The 22543-nt window shown below is 37.5% G+C and overlaps 1 protein-coding gene across 1 annotated transcript in view; it reads right to left on the reverse strand.

Annotated features, from left to right (window-relative positions):
* Positions 1 to 587: 587 nt before the first annotated feature.
* LOC127410249 (discoidin, CUB and LCCL domain-containing protein 1-like) overlaps positions 588 to 22543 on the reverse strand; it is a 57199-nt gene continuing 35243 nt past the window's right edge. The window contains exons 7-15 of the mRNA XM_051645413.1: positions 19615 to 19655; positions 14243 to 14443; positions 9628 to 9749; positions 9358 to 9514; positions 9180 to 9272; positions 8976 to 9060; positions 6145 to 6194; positions 5575 to 5694; positions 588 to 3836 (exon numbers count right to left, since the gene is read on the reverse strand). Of these exons, the coding sequence (XP_051501373.1) occupies positions 3277 to 3836; positions 5575 to 5694; positions 6145 to 6194; positions 8976 to 9060; positions 9180 to 9272; positions 9358 to 9514; positions 9628 to 9749; positions 14243 to 14443; positions 19615 to 19655 (1429 nt within the window). The 3' untranslated portion in view covers positions 588 to 3276. The remainder of the gene's footprint in view (positions 3837 to 5574; positions 5695 to 6144; positions 6195 to 8975; positions 9061 to 9179; positions 9273 to 9357; positions 9515 to 9627; positions 9750 to 14242; positions 14444 to 19614; positions 19656 to 22543) is intronic.

Here is a 22543-nt window from a genome sequence, read left to right on the forward strand (position 1 = left end):
TGTGGCGTAAATGGGCAATAAGATAACATTTTCGCAGTACTAAATATTTGAGTGTTGCACCGTTAAACTTAGGTGAATAGTAACCCTACGTGTAAACTAAATACTTACGGAAGCCTCCAGCCAGCGGTTGGAATAAAAATGCAAACCGATTAAATTACATCAATGAGCTCATTTTTTGGGTGATGGACTTCAATCCTTTAGACATACAGTACTGTGCAAAAGTCTTAGGCACATAAGATGTTTCACAAAAGCATTTGTCTTAAGAGCTAACCAGCCTAAGATGGATTGCTGTTGTTAGATAACCTTCAACTGGTCTAGCGGTTCTCCTAGTCTGGCCTGAAAAGTAGATTTGAACAACAGGGTCACTATCAGCTGTTGCCTCATGACTAACACTCAACTGTCACATTCCATTCACTCTGCCCCCGTTCATCCCCCTCGCACAGAGGGGCTTTCTGGGACACCTCTCATGTGACATCCTGCTTCCACTGAAAACTTGCATAATCGCTTCATACAGTTTCACCCCCATTCTCTCTGGTTATGCTGAGACATGCACATTTTTTAAAGTGAGGAGACGTTCACAGGGCAGGTTCAACTGCTTGTATTTTAATCAGGGTTAAGACAAGCATAAACACAGCACTGAGATTCTCAGTGGCACAGCACTTCAACACAAAAGCATGGGCATATCAAATATTAACCATCAGTCCACCAAGCAAATCCCCACAATATTTCATAGAAATTAAGACCAGTCAGTAATCTTTAACAGGGATTGTCCCCTAAATACAGCAGCAAACTCACAGATCTTTAGGATGCTTTAAATAATCGTCAACACCACAAAGTAACGTTTCTTTTGTCTTGCTTTTTAACCAAATTTACATTTCAAAACTGTACATTGGTATATTCCCATACACAATAATAAAAAAATAATGAAATAGGACCAAATAATCAATTTCAGTTTAGTATTGCTTGTAGTAACTTAATTGTCAATTTGAACAGGTTGTTCAAAACAGTGAATCAAGGGACGACATTGCCTATACAGCAGAATCTAAGGTAAACATAAAACCCTTACCCCAATCTAAACTGGAGAGTTGCAAATAGGACAAAACTAGAAAGCTTCCATTTTATATCAACAAAACTGTCTACACAGCAAGCGGCCAACATTCCTTTGCGTCTGTCTGTGCTGTTTTTCGATAGTTTTTCTATTTAAATGCGCTAGATGGACATCTTTGACTGTTCCAGCGAATCAGTGTTTTTAGAGGCCATGTCAAGTTAAAAACCATGTCTCAGGTCACCTGCGTTCAGTCTACTTACTTTTTATTTTATAGAGCAAGAGCGTGTTCAGTCTCAATGGCCCATTAAAGTATAGTTGTCATGTTGCAATGCTTGCTTACAGTGTTAGATACAGTGTTAGGCAACGTGAAACATTTTCACCCATTTCCTGTTCGTTTTGATTAGTGCCGAGATACAGCAAACACCGACTGTGGTGGCACATGGATTCTCTTAAGGCCACATCTGCACTAATCTGTTTTCATTTGAAAACACATTTATTTTGCTATGTTTATGATCTCTTATCCACACTTGAACAGCATTGTCCTTCACCAAAAACAGAGACTTTCGAAAACCCTCTTCATAACCACTCCTTTGGAAGACGATGACGTTAGGAAACCGAGAAATTAGGTGTATGACTTTAACAGATTAGGTCACATCCACTTTATCCATTTTAGTTTAAAACACATAGATTTTTCTACATTTACGACCCCTTATCCACACTGAAACAGTGTTGTCCTTCACCAAAAACAGAGACTTTCGAAAACCCTCTTTTTAACCTTTCCTTTGGAAAATGATGACATCAGAAAACTGAAAATAGAGGTTTCAGACTTAAACGTCCACACTAATCCTTTATCGATTAAAAACTCAGTTTTCAGTTTCCTTCGGCAACATTTATTAAAGTTTGCGGTAATTAAGAGCGTTTTCTGAAAAGTTTTTGGTGGAGGAAAACACTGTTCTTGACAAAATGTTTTCAAAGAAAAAGAGTCGTGTTTTCAAACGAAAATGTTTTATTGAGGATGCTGCCCGTCATCTTTTAGGAGAGGCACAGAAGTGTAACTGCACAGGAAATTGAGTTCCTCCAACCATAAAAGTATCAAACATCTACTGAAATGCATCAGGGGAGAGGGAGATCTGCTTCATAAAGGCTTCTGGAAGACATTCTTGTTTTCTGCAAATGGATCTTAATCTATTGACATTTCTGGACATTCAGAGCAGAATCTGAGAACATAGAGACAGCGGTCTCATTGTAAAATATAGGAAAACCTGGCTCGCATTCACAGTTTGTCTCAAGAGTAGGGGACGAAAAGCTTGAATGTCTGCATATTGTTCTCTCCTCCAGGCAAAGCATTCGATTTTAAATAAAAATGCTCCCTCAGAATAAAACCAAGAAGAAGAATAAAAATAAAATCAAACATTCTTTGAGTTCATCATATATACAAAACATTTAAATACATAAACAGCATCTGTTATTTTGCACAGAGAAAGTGATGCTTAAAGGAATGTTCCAGGTTCAATACAAGTTAATAGACAGCATTTGTGGCATAATGTTGATTACCAAAAAAAAAAAAAAGGCAAAACATATGGTCATAGTAAGGCATTTAAAATGAAAGTCAATGGGGCCAGTCCATTAACTTCAAAATCGGAGACACAGCGCGTGTGGAGGCTTCACACCATCCACTGCGGCATCCACGCTCAACTCACCACGCGCCCCACCGAGAACGAACCATATTATAGCGATCAAGAGGAGGTTACCCCATGTGACTTTACCCTCTCTAGCAACCGGGCCAATTTGGTTGCTTAGGAGACCTGGCTGGAGTCACTCAGCACACCCTGGGATTCGAACTAGCGAACTCCAGGGGTGGTAGCCAGCGTCTTTACTACTGAGCTACCCAGTCCTCCGTGGCTGTACTTTTTAAAGTAGTACTTTAAACTGGTCCCATTCACTTTCATTGTAAGTGCCTTATTGTAACAGCAACTTTTCCTCTTTTTTCTTTTTTTAGTCGAAATTATTTTTTGTGGTTATCAACATTATGCCACAAATGCTGTCAACTGAGCTTAACTTGTATTGAACCCGGAATATTCCTTTAAAAAAAGCCCCCTGCTGTCTTTCTTTACTGCAAAAGGTACAAAACAATGTGTTCTCCCCTAACACACAAATAAGTTAACAGAGGAGTCCTGAGGTGATTTCGTTGAATCAGGTAAATCAGGCAAATCACAGTACGGTTCTGCTCAGCTTCCGTCCGAGCTGCTGCCCTCTGGGTCCGGTCTGGGTCCAGAGAGTGGCAACCTGACGCAGTCTCTTGGAGTTGAATAGCACTCCTGCACTGGGGCTTTTATCTGGGGCCTCTTGTACTCTGGACAACCACCATTCTGCATGACAGGCTTCTGGATTTTAGGGCTGTCGTAGATGTCCTCTTTGTGATTTCCTCTGTCTCTTTTGACTTGGGGTGTCTGGTAACCCCCAGCCAGCCCTCCCACAACTTTCCTACAGTTACTGCCCTCCACCGCTCGAAAAGACGGGCTTTTGTTTAGTACCACACCTGGAACGCTGTAGCTGGGATCTGGGAGGAAGGGATCTTTGCGGAAGGCGTGGCGCTCGATGATGGGTGTTGCATACTCTGGCTCCTGATTGGTCAGTGGGAGGGCGTACTGGATCCCCGTCTGCAGGTGATCATAGTGAGAGGTAGCATCATTGTCCTTGTGTTTGGCATCAGTGTCCATCGGCCTAAATGTCGAGCCTTTTCTAGACACTGTGTCCGTGCCGAGCATTAGTGGTTGCTGGTACTCGGCTGAAAAAGAAAAGGGAAATTCAGATTTTGAGCAATAATATTTATAAATAAATAAAGTAAAGAAAAAAAATAAAAGAAAAAATACAGAAGCACAGAGGCCGGATTCACCAAAAAATGTAGCCACTGTCACTAGACTTTGTGTTCCTTTCAAACACATTTGAACATGGGAGACTGGAAATGCAAGCCCATGCAAGGAAATTTTGCATTCTGCTGTGTGCAAAAGTTCCAGTTTGGTTAACTTTAACCTGAAAATTCGTATGATGAGAAGATGTGTGACCAATAGAAACTTCACACTGACCTCTTGGCTCAATAAAAACAATACATATTTCAAAGATGTATGTTTTTATTGTCGCACGAAAGTGAGTAGACAGTGTATTTGAATACAAATAAAAACAAATACATTTATTTGTTAATTGTAATTTATTATTTATTAAAAACAGAAGCCCTCGAGCGTGACATCATATCCTCTCCACTGCAGTGTCTAAAATAATTTTGCACACTCAAAGCCTAGTGTGACTGTGGCTTTAGGATAAATTAAAAGTTTGTAAAATGGTATAGTACCTATCAAGTTTGATGATTAAACGAAGAACAGAAGAACATTCGAAAGAAGTCTTTTAGTCTTTTCTGAAATACAATATATGTACACACTCACCGAGCACTTTATTAGGTACACCTGTACACCTACTTAGTCATGTGATTATCTAATCAGCCAATCATGTGGCAGCAGTGCACTGCATAAAATCATGCAGATAAGGGTCAGGAGCTTCAGTTAATGTTCACATCAACCATCAGAATGGGGTAAAAATGTGATCTCCGTGATTTGGACAGTGGCATGATTGTTGGTGCAGACGGGCTGGTTTGAGTATTTCTGTAACTGCTGATCTCCTGCGATATTCACGCACAACAGTCTCTTGAATTTACTCCGAATGATGCCAAAAACAAAAAACATCCAGTGAGCAGCAGTTCTGCAGACGGAAATGCCTTGTTGATGAGAGAGGTCAACGGAGAATGGCCAGATTGATTCAAACTGACAAAATCTATGGTAACTCAGATAACCACTCTGTACAATTGTGGTGAGAAGAATAGCATCTGAGAATGCTATTCTGAGATGCGGGTTGGCGCTGTTTTAGTGGCATGAGGGGGACCTACACAATATTAGGCAGGTGGTTTTAATGTTGTGGCTGATCAGTTTATGTCTAAAACAAACTTTATAAATACCTTAGAAAGATACAATGCCAATAGTGTCGGAAATTAACGGCAGTGGTGGAAAGAGTACTGATTTTTATTCTTAAGTACAGCTACTGAAGAAATAATTCACTCGAGTACAAGTAGAAGTACTGAGAAATTGTATGACTCAAGTAAGAGTAAATAAGTAGTTTGCCGAAAAACTACTCAAGTAATTACTTTATTGAAATTACTTTATGAAAATTATATTATAGCCTTCATCTCTCTAAAACAATAGACTTTAGGAGAAAATAGAACTGTAAAGCAACTTGTAAGAACTCAATACCTCATCAAATAGGGGAAAAAAAACCACTGTATTGTGATTTTCACATAACGCAACCTTTTTAAATTTTTCTAATAATAAGAAAATATTCTTGAGTACCAAATTAGTAGTGAGTATCTCACTGTAGATTTTATAAGTTATCGCTTTTATTAAGGATTTTATGAAATCCATTTGGAAAAAATTAATGAGAAAAATACTTCCAGAACCAAGATGGCTGTAGAAAATCTTTACCTGCCATTGCACTTGTTACCAGATCCAGTTTCTGGATGGGGTCTTTCTCAGAGCTGTATTTAATTATGAACTCTGTGGACTGGTGTCTGGCAAAGGGCTGTTTTATCTGTCTCCAACAGCCTGTAAATGAGAATCATTTAACTGTCAGTTTGTGCAAGATTGGTTTTATCTGTGGGCTAGTCAAGCAGCAAAGCCTTAAATTATACATGTCTGATAGAGCAGAATGAAATGTATACTTGAAAGAAGGGATAAGTCAAGATGATAATAATACTTTTTGGAGACTTAAAGAATGCTAAAAGGTAAAAAAAAGAAAGGAAAAAAAAAGAAAAAAATGACATCCCACCATTCAGATGTGGTCAAGTTTTAGTACAATCAAATGTGTGCATTTGATGATTTTCTGCATTTTATCTAATTATGCAAGCAATGTAAATTAAAATTTGCTCATCATTTATTCACCCTCATGCCATTCGAAGAAAGTTATAGAGGTTTGGAATGACATCAGGGTGAGTAAATAATGAAAAGAATAAATTTTTTCCAGTCAGCTCATTTTAAGTGGGTGTTTTCACTGACCTGTATGATTTGTATCTGCAGAGTCATACGTGTTTCCTTTTGTCTTCTTACTGTGGAACGATAACAAACATCAGTGTCAGAGCCAGAGAAGGCTTGTATTCATTCATCATCATTTCCCCAACATCCTACAGTCCCCAAACTAACTCTCAAGGGACTAGGGCAACTGGCACATCCCCTGACACTGACCTTTGACCCTAAAGCCTCCTTTATCTCCCCCTTCCTCAATCTGTCCATTCTTTATTAATCTAAAAACCACTCCAATGGTGGCTGCGGTATCTATTAGAGCAGACTGTTGCATGCACATATATCTGTTGGGCTAGATAACATGGCTACTTTAACAGACAGTAACTAAACTGTAATAGGCCTGCTGTGCTCCAGTGATTGTTAACAAATGTGAACCTCACAGGTCAGACACAACAAAGAAAATACAGACAAAATACTTGCCAACTTGTGCTTTTATCCTTGCTTCTTAAAGGGGCATACAATACAGGGTTCCAACTCTTTTTGACCAGTGAAATCCCATGACTTTTCCATGACATTTTCAGTCATTTGGGATTGCTGGATAGAGATTTTTAAAAATTATTTTGATTCAGACCAATTCGCTAATGAATCATTCAGAATGATTTGTGAACCCCTTTGACCTTTTAACTGACTCAAAAGAATGATTTGCTCACAAATCAGAAATCACTAAGACGTGCGAGCATGTTTTACTCTACACAACAGCAAAATCTAGAAAATAAATGCATATTCTCTATACAAATTTCAATGATTTTTGAAATTTGATACATTTTCTTGTCTTTTCCAGGCTAGGAAAACACAATTTTACAACTCCTTGATATTTCCAGGTTTTCCATGAACATAAAAACCTTGATTAAAAAAAAAACACACACACACACACACACACACACACACACAAAAAAAAAAACAGGATTTTCCTTGCTTTTTTGTGATTAAATAGTTCTATATACCATGTAGACAAAGATGTTCACACCTCAAAGCTAAAATAGGTCATTCAGAAATTGACATGATTATGATGTCACAACCATAAACTCATTAACATATGACTTATTCAGTTTTCATCAACTTGGCACAACCTGATGAACAACAGTGTGAAATACACTGGTAGTTTTCACATGCAACATGGTTAGCAAATCATGAGTCATTTAATAAGCCCTTATTAGTAATCTAGTAGTCTTAAAAGAACAGTAACAAAACAGACAGGGTGAAAATGGTCATGAAAAATACAAGAAACCTTATTGTACACCTTATTATTAGGAAATTATAATATAAATATTATAAGAAACATTATAATTATTATTTTTTAATGATAAAAAATGCAAAATTTTTTTTTTTTTTCGCATAGTGCTTAACTTTAAATAGAAGGAAATAGTAATAGTAGAATAGTAATTTGGAAAAATATGTTTGAATTGATGTACACTCACACAAAAACTGGTCATGTGAGTCTAATAGAAAAAGCTACATATGCACTAGGGCTGCACGATTTGGAAAAAAAATTACATTGCAAATATTTTTTTAAAGATATTGCGATTGCAATTTGAACTGCTATATGATATATGGAAAAAAAAAACAACAACTAGTAAGTGATTCATTTCTGACCAAAATTCGGTAATGTTTTGCCTGTGTTCTACTGCCAATAAAAAGACTTCGGCTACTCTTTGCGGGTTCACACTTGAGTCCTCTTAAAAAAAGAACCAAACTCAAAACCTTTTTTAATTCAGCCACAAAACAAACAAATAAATAACTGTGAAAGAGAAAACAAAAGTCTTCTTAGTACTCACATTGTACCTGTCCACTGTGTAGGCTACCTTTTTATTTTGTCCACTTTGTGATAGGGTCTCAGCCAAAAATTCATCATCATTATTTTGGTATCCCAGTCAACTTGAATATTATTGTAATATAATATTATATTGATTATTATTAGTAGCAGTATTATTAGTAGTATTATTATGCAATAGTAATATATTTCTATAATAAAATCTTAACTTGCTATGCGGTCCAATTAAACCAATGAGTTCTAAACCGTCAAGCTTTTATTTTGGCGCCATCTGCATGAAGAGTTTCCATGTAGCCAAGTTTATATTTACAACATCTATATAATGTGCTCCTCATTTTAACATCTCCTCTGTCTCTTCTATTTGTATATTAACTTGAAGCGGTCAAACATATTTGGAATTACGCAAAAGTGAAATTAATGTGAATCTGGAACGCTTTAAATATAACACGCTCAGCGCAAGTAGGCAAATAAACCGAACTCAGAGCACATCTGTTACTCTAAGCACAAGATGGAGTTGTGGAGCACAGAACCACACTGAAAACACTATTAATGTACCAATACAATACAGACGGGACAAAGCAGCGCACATAAACTTCGAAGCAAGCAGCCCGGGGAGACTTTATTTAATTAAATCACAGCCCTTTGCGGTTTAATAATCGCACAAGGTCATATTGATTTCGATTTAATTTTGCTTAATTGTGCAGCCCTAATATGCAGCATTCTACATATGCACATTCATGAGTGCCGCCATATTGAGATCACATGACCAGCAGAATATTACTCACTTTATCTCAAAAATCCCCCGTAATTGGACACTTTTGCATGCAAAATAAATCAATCATAGCTGACTGTAAATAGCACATTTTTACTATGACATTAATAACTGAAAACTTCTGTTTTTGCACAATGTTGGATCTATGCCGCTAGGTGTCTGTGCAACATAAACAGAAATTTTACCTTTAAAATTACAAGGGGAAAAATAAAAAGCTACAAAAGTGAAGAATATGATCTTAAAAATGTAATAAAAGTGACTTACTTGTACAGCATTTTAACCACACAGACTCCAACCAGGAGCAAAACCACAAGCAAAACAGTGGGCACAATTATTACCAACAGATTAACTGAGGAAAGAGATAAAAAAAAAAAGAAAAAGTGTAAGTCAGAGATTCAGTGAACAAAAACAGAACAAAGGAGGTAAAAACTTAGCTTGCATTGTAATTGGTGTGTGAAGGAACTGTACCGAGATCAGCCTGGGAGGCCACTGGCTTTGTCATATCATTGTGAATGGTCGGTGTAGGCAGGGCCTCTTGCGTTACCTGAGAAGATGCATTTACTACATAGAGAGAAGTTCAGGTTTAGTGAATGGTTAAAATGAGAAATTATGAAAAAAAGAGGATTACTAAAGGTTTCACACACACCTGGGACAGGTTTAACATAAGGGCAGCCCAGTAACTGCACTCTCATGGCAATTATTCGGTGCCAGTGTTGAGGTACAACACGAAGACTTCGTGCTACAATGGAGGGATGGAAGGTGTTGCGTGTTTGGTGGAAGCTGTCTGTATTGCCTTCAAAAATCTAAGATAAAAGAAATCATTATTGTGTATTAGAAACTATTATACAGCCGTAGGCAAAAAAAAACAAAAATGACGGATTAAAAATAACTTAATTATATTATTAAATAGTCTTACCATATCTTCAGATCTATTGTACTGGAAAAATGTCCGCCAGCGATTCCTCTCTTTGTACTCGACCTTGTAGCTTTTCACAAAATATTCAAAGCCTCCAGTAGTTAAGCCTGATGTCACTATACCTATAAAACAAGCATACAATTCATCATTACTGTATTACAAATGAACAAAAACTACAGTTTTACTAAATGTCTAGTCACACGATCAAAATTTTGCCTTAAAAAGAAAGTTCACCGAAAATGAAAATTGCGGTTGTGTTCTTGTGGTTGAAGATGAATATATAGACAGAAAACTAAACAAGCAGTAGAAGCTAATTATAAAACTAATAGTTGCGTTTCTAAAATCTGATTGGATGAGCCACGGCTGCAAAATTTAAGATATAAGCACAACTGTGACCTCACATAAACTGAATTTTGTATTAATGTGCCAAGTTCTTACATACCAGTTAGGATAACTATATTAATTATTTATTGTGATTAATAAATTAATAATTGGTGGTACTTGCTATTGCACTTTATAATTGACAATTAAAACTTTATAAACTTTTTAAAAAAATCGCTTCCTGCCAGCAGCGACGTCAGCACAGTGGCACATTCACACGAGAAGTTGGAAGCGTGCACTTTGTTTACAACAGAGGAACGAATGTCACGCGAGAGTTAGGTAATTTCAAATAGAAATAGAAATAGAAATACAGCGCTAACCGAAAACATTTTAACTGTCGATTTGTTTCTTACACCAACCTATCAATTTGCTTCAGAACACATTCACTGATTGACTGGAGTTGTGTGGATTACTTTTATGCTGCCTAAATATGCCTTTTGGACCATCAAATAGCCAGCAGCCTAATGGCACCTTTATACTTGCATTGTTTGGACAAAAAGAGCTGAAATGTGCTTATAAAAATCTTCACTTCGGTTCTGCTGAAGAAGGAAAGTCGTACACATTTGGGATGGCTTAAAGGTAAGTAAATCATGAGAGAATTTTCATTTTTAGGTGAATTAACCCTTTAATCATGCCCCCAGACCATTATAAGGAGTATTCCAACCGTCGGAGCAATTCAAGCTTGAAGTACCACCTTCTTGTTTTCAGCCTGTCCAGTAGGTGGTGATATGCACGAAGAATGCGCATTGCCAAAAATAAAATACAAATGTGGAAGTGAAAGTTGATATTTATAGTAAAAAGAACTTAAATATCGATCTGTTACTCACCCACACCTATCATATTGCTTCTGAAGACATGGATTAAACCACTAGAGTCTTATGGATTACTTTTATGTGGCCTTTATGTACTTTTTTGAGCTTCAAAGCTCTGGCCACCATTCACTTGCATTGAAAGGACCAACAGAGCTGAGATATTCTTCTAAAAATCTTCGTTTGTGTTCAGCAGAAGACAGACATACACATCTGGGATGGCATGAGGGTAAATAATGAGAATTTTCATTTTTGGGTGAACTATACGTTTAAGGTTGGATTACACTACCCGACTTTAACAATGATTTTAGCCCTGATATGCAACCAGGCCAAGTATGTGCTTGTCAGCTCCAGTCTGCAGATTTTATGCCTGTCGGAGTTGACCGATTTCACTTAAAACCTTGTAGTGTGTTTAGGGTACAGACTCTGACTTCTTACCCTTAGACTATGATTTAGTCAGAGGATATCAAACATGTTTGATATTTTAGAATTGACTATTGTGGATATATAGTAGTAAATGATACTCCACGACTCGCCGGTGCAACTGTATGACTTCGGGTAGTGTAATGCAGCCTTTAGAAAGCCTTGTGTGAACTTAAGGTGCTGACCCTGCGTATAAAAAGAGACGCTTTTTTATGAACCCTATTTAACCTTGCAGATCAACATAACCACATAGATAACAGCTTCCTCTCTGAGATGGTTCAGTTCCACTCAGAGTCACCATGCCTGAAAGATTCTGAACAGGAGACAAAGTGAGCATTCTCTTGCTCCGTTCGCATCTCCTTGAGCTGTATGAAATTAGCTCTGTCGTGCCGACTACACACAGAGTGCTCAAAATAAAAGCCATGTCCTCTGTCTTCCTATATTTAAATGTGCTTTTGTAAGTGGGTTTGTATTTGTGATGAATGGACACAGAGAAGGCCTTTCTGTGCTTTTATGCAATACCAGGAACTGTTCAAAAGATGCAGATGCCAGTTAGTTGTTGGGGAGGGGTCTGCGCTCATGTGCTCACACTATGTACTAAAGCTCGGAACTCCAGAGGCGATCACGAGAAAGAATTTGTAAGGATAATTACCGCTTATAATACCCTCTCACTATGATCCATCCTCAAGTCTTTTCGACAGTTTTGTGTGTACGCATTTGGCTATAGTTTGGGCTCAAATTGTCCACAAAAGTGAGTTTAATCCATCTAAACCTCCCTTTGAGGACATCCTCAATTAGAAATTTGATTAATAAATAAAGACAAAATGTGTTTTTGAAGTTCTAAAAATTTATTTCTTTTAGGGGTAGTCTGGGTAAGCCTATAATTATCGTTACATAAAAACAATAGAAGTCTATGACATTAGCAGACGTTTATTAAGTCGTTAATGGACCAAACCGGCATAATAAACATACTAAATGTCTTTAATGAAAATGTAAATATGCGGAATAGTTTGTGTGATGGTTAGGTTTGTGGGTAGCGTTAAGGGATAGAAAATATTATTAGCCCAAGTGTCAAAGGAAATTCCCTTCCATGATAGAAAGACAAATGTGTGTGTGTTTTGGGATCTAATCCCAGAACAAGAGTATAGGGACCAAAACTGGCACAGGGTGCCACTTAGCAAGTAGAGCATAAATTCACAAAAGGATTTCAACCAATTCAATGATCCGTCTACATCCTGGAGTTTGCTCAATAATTAAAGTGGACTACTAAACAATGTTGTGCAGCCAAATAGGATTTCTGTTGTGCAAGAAATGTAAAAAATCGAATTATTCTAATCGAAATAATCTAATTCGTGTTTACTATGTATTTGTATGCTTTTTAAAGGGATAGTTCACCCAAAAATGAAAATTCTCTCATCATTTACTCACTCTCATGCCATCCCAGATATGTATGACTTTCTTTTACTGAACACAAACAAAGATTTTTTGAAGAATACGTCAGCTCTCTGGGTCCTCACAAAGCACAGAAATGTTGAAGCTCCAAAATGCACATAAAGGCAGCATAAAAGTAATCCATAAGACTCCAATGGTTAAATCTATTTCTTCAGAAGTAATATGATAGGTGTGGTTGAGGAACAGATCAATAATTAAGTCAATTTTTACCATAAATTCTCCTCCCTGCTCAGTAGGTGGCGATAGGTGCACAAAGAATGTGAATTGCCAAAAACGAAAGAAGAATGTGAAAGTGGAGACTGACGGTACAGATGGACTTAAATATTGATCTGTTTCTCACTCACACCATCATATCACTTCTGAAGACATGGATTTAACCACTGGAGTCTTATGGATTACTTTTATGCTACCTATATGTGCTTTTTGGAGCCTCAAAATGTTGGCACCCATTCAATTGCATTGTGAGGACCTACAGAGCTGAAATATTTTTCTAAAAATCTTTGTGTTCAGCAGAAGAAAATCATACACATCTGGGATGGCATTAGGGTGATTAAATGATGAGATCATTTTCATTTTTGGGCTAACTATCCCTTTAAGACTAATTTAAATTTACTGGACAAACAGATTTCTTTTATTTCGCCTGAAAAATATGACGAAATGCACTGATGGTGTTATTCTTCCAAGGTGTTCGTTTATTGATATTTCTCCTGTTCGCACAAATCCCTGAAATTCTTAAGCTAAAATAACTCAGCTAGTCGAAGAGCACTGATGATTGGTTAAAACTAATCATGGGTGTGGTTTGTACGTGACATTCTTTTTTTTTTTTCACCCAATTTGGAATGCCCAATTCCCAATGCGCTTTTAAGTCCTCGTGGTCACGTAGTGATTCGCCTCAATCCGGGTGGTGGAGGATGAATCCCAGTTGGCCATCTTTTCACGTGGCTTGTTGAGCGTGTTGCCACGGAGACATAGCGCGTGTGGAGGATTCACGCCATCCACGCTCAACTCACCACGCGCCCCACCGAGAACGAACCACATTATAGCGACCACGAGGAGGTTACCCCATGTGACTCCACCTTCCCTAGCAACCGGGCCAATTTGGTTGCTTAGGAGACCTGGCTGGAGTCACTCAGCACACCCTGGGATTTGAACTAGTGAACTCCAGGGGTGGTGGCCAGCATCTTTTTACCAATGAGCTACCCAGGCCCCTGGACGTGACATTCTTTATTAATTTTCCCTATTAAACAAATTTTAAAATGATGCAGCGCATAGTATAAACACAGGCTTCATTCCTCTATGGTAGGCCTTTGTTCAGGCGAAATGTTTTTTGGCTTCTTCCATTGTATTAGTTAGGCTTAATATTGTGCCATTAGCTTAGCAACATTCTAACATCAAGCACTATTGGAATCAAATTTGCATAAAGTGAAGTGCAATATTTGCACAGAGTTGCTGCCTATGCTGAGCATTCTAAATCAGTCACATATGAGGTGCCTTAAAAAGGCAGATGCCTATGTAGGCCTCTGTTTTTTTGAGGTCTACATATGTATTACCTGTGATCCTCCTCTTCTCTCCGAGGTCGATCTGAAGCCACTGAGGATGGTTATTAACGTCAGCAGCCCAGGGGTCCTCAAGGATGGCTGGTAGGGTGCTGTTGGGAATCCATTGGACTTCGGAACCATCAGAGCTGATATTGTGCCATGATGAGCTTGTATTGGTGCCAACTGGCTGAAGAACAGTTTGTCTACTACAATCTACAGAAAAGAAAGCATTGCAGTCAGAAAGACATGAAAATTAAGTAGAGCTGTTGAAATTAACGTGTTAACGCATGTAATTAATTTGAAATGTTTATAACACTCCATGTGCGTTCTGATCACTGGTTGGAATAGGGCGGAACCTTTACGATGGGTCAGTTACACTGATGCATACACCACAAACACACACAAATGTGACTCTGCATCAATGGTCAAGTGATGGAGAAAAGGACCTCTTAACCATATTTTTGGTACAAACAAACCGAGATGGGACCTATGAAAAGCCGTATTCACATGACTTGCTGGAGTAATGCATCAGCGTTTTACTGGTGCCGTGTTGTGCTTCCATCTTACCGGACAATTTGGATGAAGACTCATTACACAGTCAGTGCCAGCGCTCAGAGCTAAACAAGATATCTGATGCAGCGCTTTTTATGAGGAGTTAAAAATGGCGCAAATCCTTTAAATGCGACTTCACCATTGCTGTAGCAAAGTGGATAGCCACTATTAAACTTGTGGAGGACGAGGATTTAGCCCACTGCAATAAAGCTATGGGGACTAGTTTTTTCATTTTGTCAACCTCCCACTTAGACTTTGGGAAATGTTTTATGTTATTTAAATTGTTGCCATATTATTTCTATCTTTATACAGTGTAATACTTTGTTTGGAAAATGTTAATAAAACATTATTGTAAAATATTGTTGTCTTTTCTAAGGAAAAACTAAATGCATTTTGACACAAAAATAAGTCAAATTTAAGACATTTCAAAATCGGCGATTTATCGCTATTAACCCTTTAAGCTCTGAGGGTGTTATTAAAGATTTTCTGTTTGAGTGGCATATGCAAAATTAAAGGCTTATTTTTTAATGGACTGATACATTGAGACTCTCAGCATAAGAAACAGCTGCAAAATCACATTAAAATTGACACAAAAAGGTACTTTATTTCTTATTTTTCTGGTTTGACATTATATAGTTCAAGAGTGTACATAAGGTGGCTCCAAAAAACTGCTTTTGTTTTGTTCCCAATCATGTCAACTGTATCTTAGAAAAATGTTGTGTTGATACGACAAAGCAATCAAAAGTTCTAACATTACAAAAATAATTTATCATAGTGTCCAATAACGTCTCCATGTGTCCAGAAGGCTCTCCAAACAAAAAAAACATAATAATTGTACATAAGAACTAATTTCACATGCAAACACAACAATGACTAAAGGTTTGCATAGCATGCAGACATGATTTTAGTAATAAGATTTCACAGAATAAGTGCCTTTTTACTCAATGAGTCTGCATCCAGTTGGTGTCATTTACTTAGCGCCATCTCCTGGTGGCCATTTGTAACATTGTGCTTCGTGTGGATTATCTAAAGATCTAACTAATGATAATTGCCTCCTATAAGTAATGGTATGTGATATTTAAGTTATATGCGAAAACGCAGCATGTAAGCAACACCAACATAACTGTCAAAGATATATACTTGGCTATTATTCACTATATTTTTGTCTGGGAGTAAAACAAATTGTCTGGTTGTATTCTACTCTTTGAGAGCTATGATACATGGCTATTTGATGCGTTTGACATTTTTACTGATTGCAATTATATGTGTACAGTGCAATTGTTTTTATAAATTATTAAAACGTAACTTCTAAATTGTCTGCAAATTTCAAAGCACTTGTTCAGTTTTGGTCATAACGCCTTGCATGCATTGGAAAGTAGAGCTTCTAAGTTTTCAAACGATACCTATTTTGGGTTGGTCAAGACTGTAGCTATTAACATATTGACAATTTTGTTTTCCCACGGGCTCATTCGAACTAATAGGGTTAACTATGAAAAATCAAGAGATTAATCGTGATAAAATATTTTAATCGACTGACAGCACTAAAAGTAAGTAAAAGGAGTTAGCTCATGACACATGCAAGAAATAATATGAGTTCTGCCCTCAATGACATATATTTCTGACAATAATTTTTTAATCTGATTGAGATTCAGAATGAAATATCATTCTGTTCCTTGCAAAAAGCTATTGTATAGCTTCAGAAGACTTGGAATATAGTGCACTGTCATATGGTAGTAGTACTGACTACTTTTATAGTGTTTTTGGTCCTTTTTGGAGCTTGAGAGCATCTAATCACTATGAACTATGAACAGTACCATATTTAAAAACATTCTTCAAATGTCTCCTTTTGTATTACACAGAAATAACAGCATACTGGTTTGAAACAACATGAGGTTGAGTAAAAAAATGACAGAATTTTCATTTATGGGTGAATATTCCTTTAAGAACATCAAAAGAGGGTGTGATAATTATAACTGTGTCTAGCGTTTACTTGACATAATAAAACACATATGTGGAGCAAAAACTCAGTTATGTGTACACTGACTCAACGGGAAACCTTGAGCTCTTAAAATACCCACCACGTCTTAAAAAGAAACGTAAAATTGCTGTGTTCATAGCACATACAATAAAAGAGGAGGGAAAAAGCACCCACTTCCTTTAAGGAGAAACAAACAGGGACAAACACACCCTGTGCGTTATCCTGATTCAGCCAACATTATCACATTCCACACATCTAGCACGTGGGCAGAGGAAACTCAGGAAGACGCAGAGAGAATCTCAGGAGGAGATCGGAAAAAAATCTGCTGTTTGAAGTGGCTGCATCTCAGTTTGCATACTTGAGTACAAATACTGTTTTGTGTCTGACATGTAAGCATTTGCAACATATGAACGTTTTATTTATATAGCGCTTTTCTGACACTTCACTCAAAGCGCTTTACACAGTGAACAGGGGACTCTCCTCAACATCCACCAGTGTGCAACATCCACCTGGATGACGTGACGGCAACCATAGTGCGCCAGTATGCTCACCACACACCAGCTATTGGTGGAGAGGAGAGAGTGGAGTTAAAGAGCCAATTAGTGGATGGGGATTATTAGGAAGCCATGAGTGAGAAGGGCCAATGGGGGGAATTTGGCCAGGACACTGGGGTTACACCCCTACTCTTTACGAGAAGTGTCCTGGGATTTTTAATGACCACAGAGAGTCAGGACCTCGGTTTAAAATGTCATCTGAAGGACGGTGCCTTTTTACAGTATAGTGCCCCTGTCACTACACTGGGGCATTAGGACCTACACAGTCCACAGGGTGAGCACCCCCTGTTGTCCTCTCTAACAACTCTTCCAGCAGCAAACTTAGTTTTCCCCAAGAGGTCTCCCATCCAGGTACTGACCAGGCTCAACCCTGCTTAGCTTCAGTGGGCAACCAGTCTTGAGCTACAGGGTGATATGACTGCTGGCAATATAGCTATTCACCATTTTTTAACCTGAAAAAGATCCCAAGTAATCTGTGTAAAAACACTTCATAATAAAATATTTTTTTCAGGTTAGTCCAGCTTATGTTTCTGCACGTTTTAGTGCAAAAAGACAATTTATTCTTTTAACTTTGAAAGGCAGCACTTCTTTTTCTGTAGCCACCATACTGAGTATCTCTGGTATAGACTGTAACGGAAGTTGAGTTGGTTGGGGGTTGGTTGGTAAGGACAGGGGGTTTGTTTGATGCTAGCAGTCATTGCTTGATGCATGGCACTAATTGGATTAGTGAGAATAAATTGGCATGCATCGACTGGTGTTCACACAACTAACAATCTCCTGTCATCAAGAACTGTCAGGACAATCAACAACCCACACTGATCACAGGTCCACTTCCAGAACAGAAGAGATTAGAGCGCTATCGATTGAGGACGATATGCTCATGAATCCATAATAATCGACTGAGTTTGTGCATTTCACTAAAGCTAATGGTAAACAGTCAATGAGTCCTTGTTATGAAGTACATTTTCCACTCTTACAGGTAGTAAAGCCCAACAGAGAAGGTAAAATTTTGAGCTAGTGTTGGCACAGATATACATTCAACATGCAGCTGAGCTTTATGTAAAGAAATATTTTATGGAAGTACGCAAACGTAGATGTGAATACTTGCCTAATGCATTGCAAGTGTGTGGTCCAGTTGAAAAAAATATAATGCAATTTTGCATCTGTACTCAAGGGGGCGATAGAGATACCTACAAATGTCTTTGCCACTAAACTAGCGATTTAACTTCCTTAATAAGATTCTTGTCAAACTGTTGCTCTGTCATAACAGCAGTTGACCTGAAAGCGAAAACTGACTGTAGAAGACAACAGTTAACATTATGCCCACCATAGCGGCCCTTGTGGTAAAGCAAAGAATGTAACGTACTTGCGTTACATTATTAACTGCAGTCTGAAACATTTTAGGATGCAAAACCGAAAGTGAACTTTTGCGTTCACACACTTCGTGGAGTATGTTTAAGGCCTTCACTGAAAATCTTGACATCCTAGCTTTCTTTGGCACTTTTATGAGAGTTCATGAGAGAAGTAGTGATGTCTGATTTTTTTTTAAAATTCTGATCTTTTCAATGAATTGTAGATTGTCTGAATGATTTGTTCTTGAATCGGACTGATCTGCCTCTCAATTTCAACACTGACTCGATCCGGTTGCAGCGTTTAAAAGCTCTCTTAAAAGGCTGTGAAGATTATCAGTGAATAACAACTCAAATTTCGGTCTATTCATCACCCAAAGCTTTTGTATTGCTTCGAAAGACTTCATGTTTTGATGCTTAAAAGCTCCAGTCCATATTCTTTGTATGGGCAAAATTGACCAGTAAATTACATAAAATTTCTCCTTTTGTTTTTCAGATGAAAAAGTCATACAGGTTTGGAACGACAAGTGAATAACAACATGAGGGTGAGTAAATGATGACAGAATTTAAACTTTTGAGTGAATTAAATGGCAGGCGCATGCGCTGACGACGCACACATACGAGGACTGTGCGCGTGTCGAGAAAATCTCACAGTCTGGACAGCGCGGACTGTGCTGATGACAAAATTTGCATCACGTATACTATGCGATCAGAGCAATCAACAACGTGGACAACCGAACTATACTTTGGCCTCAAGCCACTTCCTATTTTAGCAAAGGTGTAAATATTCCGGTTACATGCAGTGGCAGCAGGACAGATAGCAGGTGGCAAAACCTAATCATGTCATCATGGTCCAGGATGTAACAGGATTAATCCCACACCAATGTGTGTACTCAGTTCATATCAATACCATTGAACCAGACACACAAAAAAAGAAAAAGATTTGCTTACCGTTTGTAACAAACATGAAGAGGGTTTCAGACAAGGAGCCACTGAAAGACATGAAAAAAAGAGAAAAATATCAGTTAGCACTGAGCTTTTTAGACTCAAAAGATCATTATTACAGTGATTAATTATTATCCTGTCATGTGACGGCAACGCCCACTGGGGCCAAAAGGGAGATTCCCATTGTCATCCCTGTTCATTTTCTAAATAACAGCCATGTCGTGGGCCTTTGGATCCAGAAGACCTCCCTGACTGCATCCCACATCTCCCCCTCTGACAGGATGACTGAGGTACAGCTGGGCCAGTGAAAAAGAGCAGTGTGGTGTTAATTAAAGGGGAACGGGCTGAGAAATTGGATCTCTGTCAGCCATTACTTAAAAACCTGTCGTTTTCATGGGCTTCCTGGATGTGATTATTTTTTCATTATTTTTATGCTGTTTAAGCAAACCAATGCAGAGTTCACATTACAAAGTGGTTTACGATAGTGTATATAAATAGGATAAAGTGACGTGTGTACCCACACACACAAAAAATAAAAAAATAAACCTGAAGCCTGGGAATATAAGCAATAAAGTGCTGGTGACCGAAATATAATTTATTAAAATGAATTCCAAAAAGGATCAAACACATATCCGCATCACAGGGCTGAAATTATGCAATGCAGCATGTCAAACCAATATTTATTCTGATTATCCGGTTAGGTTAAAGCAGCCCTGAGGACTGTTACATCATCAACATAATCTCCTTAAGAGTGGAAATTATGGATTTAGTTTGCTAATCAATTGAATTAATCCACCGGTCCAGTACAATGTGGATACTCAAGTTTTATTTACATTTTTCATAGTATAAATTATTTGTTATATGCATCCTTATGAAAATCGAGAGTTCACGGCAAATTTGTTTTGACACGTCCCTCTATTTCTTTAAAAAAAAAAAAAGATAATCATTTGAGGTTACAAAGAGGCACTTACAATGAAAGTGTATGTGGCCAATTTTTGCAGGGTTTAAAAAGACAGAAATGTGAAGCTTATAATTTTATAAAAGCACTCATTTTTCTGTTAAAACTCAAATTATTTTTCACTTTCATTATATGGCGAAGAGATGTCGAAAATGTCTTTTTTGAGTTTCATTGAAAAAAGAAAGCAATCTGAGTTTGGAATGACATGAGGGTGAGTAAGTGATTTGAAATTTTATTTTTGGGTGAACTATTGCTTTATGGTAGCATTGACATAGTAAATAGAAGTGTTATATTCATTGTATTCATATCAATATACTGTATATGTTAAATTCATATTCAACATTATATTTCAAAAGTAATTTCAGGTATTACTTAAAACCCTTCAAACTGTACTAATCAACAGGTACTGTATTAATATCAGACAGATTTTACACATTAAGATTCTAGTGTCTAAGGGCCATTCATACCGAATACGTTTTTGAGGTTAAAAAAAAAAAAAAAAGCTAGATAGTGCCACACTTTTAAAAATAGTCTTGACACGGTGTGTAAAAAAACATAGCGCTCCTGTGCGAGACGCTGCAAAAATAATAAATGAGACGTGGCTCAATGGTCAAAAACGTCTTTATCTTGCATTTTTACATTGAAAAACTATAAAAAACCAGTGCAGATGGACAGCAAATGTGTTTCCATAAAAGGAAATTAACGATCGGGACACTAAGGATTCATTCTGTTTGGTTTCCAGGTTTTAAATGGATTAAATGAAGCAGCTCTGTCTCTTGAGAGCTGCCTGTTGTCTTTATTTAAAAAAACAGCCCTCGGTGGACACCTTAAACACTCCTCAGAGACTATAACGAGAGGCAATCTACATTTCTTTTTCAACCTGCCCCCCCATTACCATGTGCAAATCTGAAGAACATTCAAAGTCTAGACAGAGTGTCCCTGACATCAGGCAGTGCCTGGACCATCCATCATGCTAAGAGGGCAGGAATACAACAGTAATAACTGCTATCAAGCTGAAGGAACCAAGCAAGGTCACATTCAGCCACAGCCGTTAGTAGACGCTCAAGAATAAGACATGTTGAGACTTGTCAGGAGAAATTGCAAGACAGAATATTTGAATTTTTCCAACTGCTATCTAACTAGCAATGAGAAACACTGGGGTTTGTGTAAACAAACTGAGGAATGAGTTGAAATTACAGGAATAGTTTACAAAAAAATGAAAATTCTGTCATCATTTTCTCACCCTCATGTTATTCCAAAACCATATGACAACAAATGTCGAGATTTTTTTGTTTTGTTTTTTTACTGAAAAAATTACATTTATTTTGGGTTGTTTGTCACCAAAAAGATGCATTTGTATGCCTTCAGAGGACTTGGAATATGATTCAGGAATCGCATGGACTACTTTTATGATCATTTTGGGTGCTTTTTTAAGCTGTAATGTGAGTCATTATTAACTACATTTGTATTGAAAAGATGGACCAGGATATTCTTTTTCTCTTTTTGCATTCCGAATAAGAAAGAAAATCATACAGGTTTGGAACGACATCAGAGTGAGTGAACTATACCTTTAAGACCATGGAATAATGCATATATAAATATATATATATATATATATATATATATATATATATATATATATCTCAGTATTTTTCAGCTTTTTGACCAAATTTAATAAGTCCTTTTCTGCTCCCCATGGCTCAGTATCTAGCCTGCTCAGTGCATCCACGTGAGAGCTAACAAACTCATTGATTATTTATACACAGACACTAATTGCAATTTAAAAAGCCACAGGTGTGGGAAATTAACCTTTAATTGCCATGCACCTGTGTGTGTCACCTTGTGTGTCTGTAACAAGGCCAAACATTCAAGGGTATGTAAACTTTTGATCAGGGCCATTTGGGTGATTTCTGTTATCATTATGATTTAAAAAGGAGCCAAACAACTATGTGATAATAAATGGCTTCATATGATCAC

This window comes from Myxocyprinus asiaticus, chromosome 19 (assembly GCF_019703515.2).
Source record: "Myxocyprinus asiaticus isolate MX2 ecotype Aquarium Trade chromosome 19, UBuf_Myxa_2, whole genome shotgun sequence".
Taxonomy (NCBI): Eukaryota; Metazoa; Chordata; class Actinopteri; order Cypriniformes; family Catostomidae; genus Myxocyprinus; species Myxocyprinus asiaticus.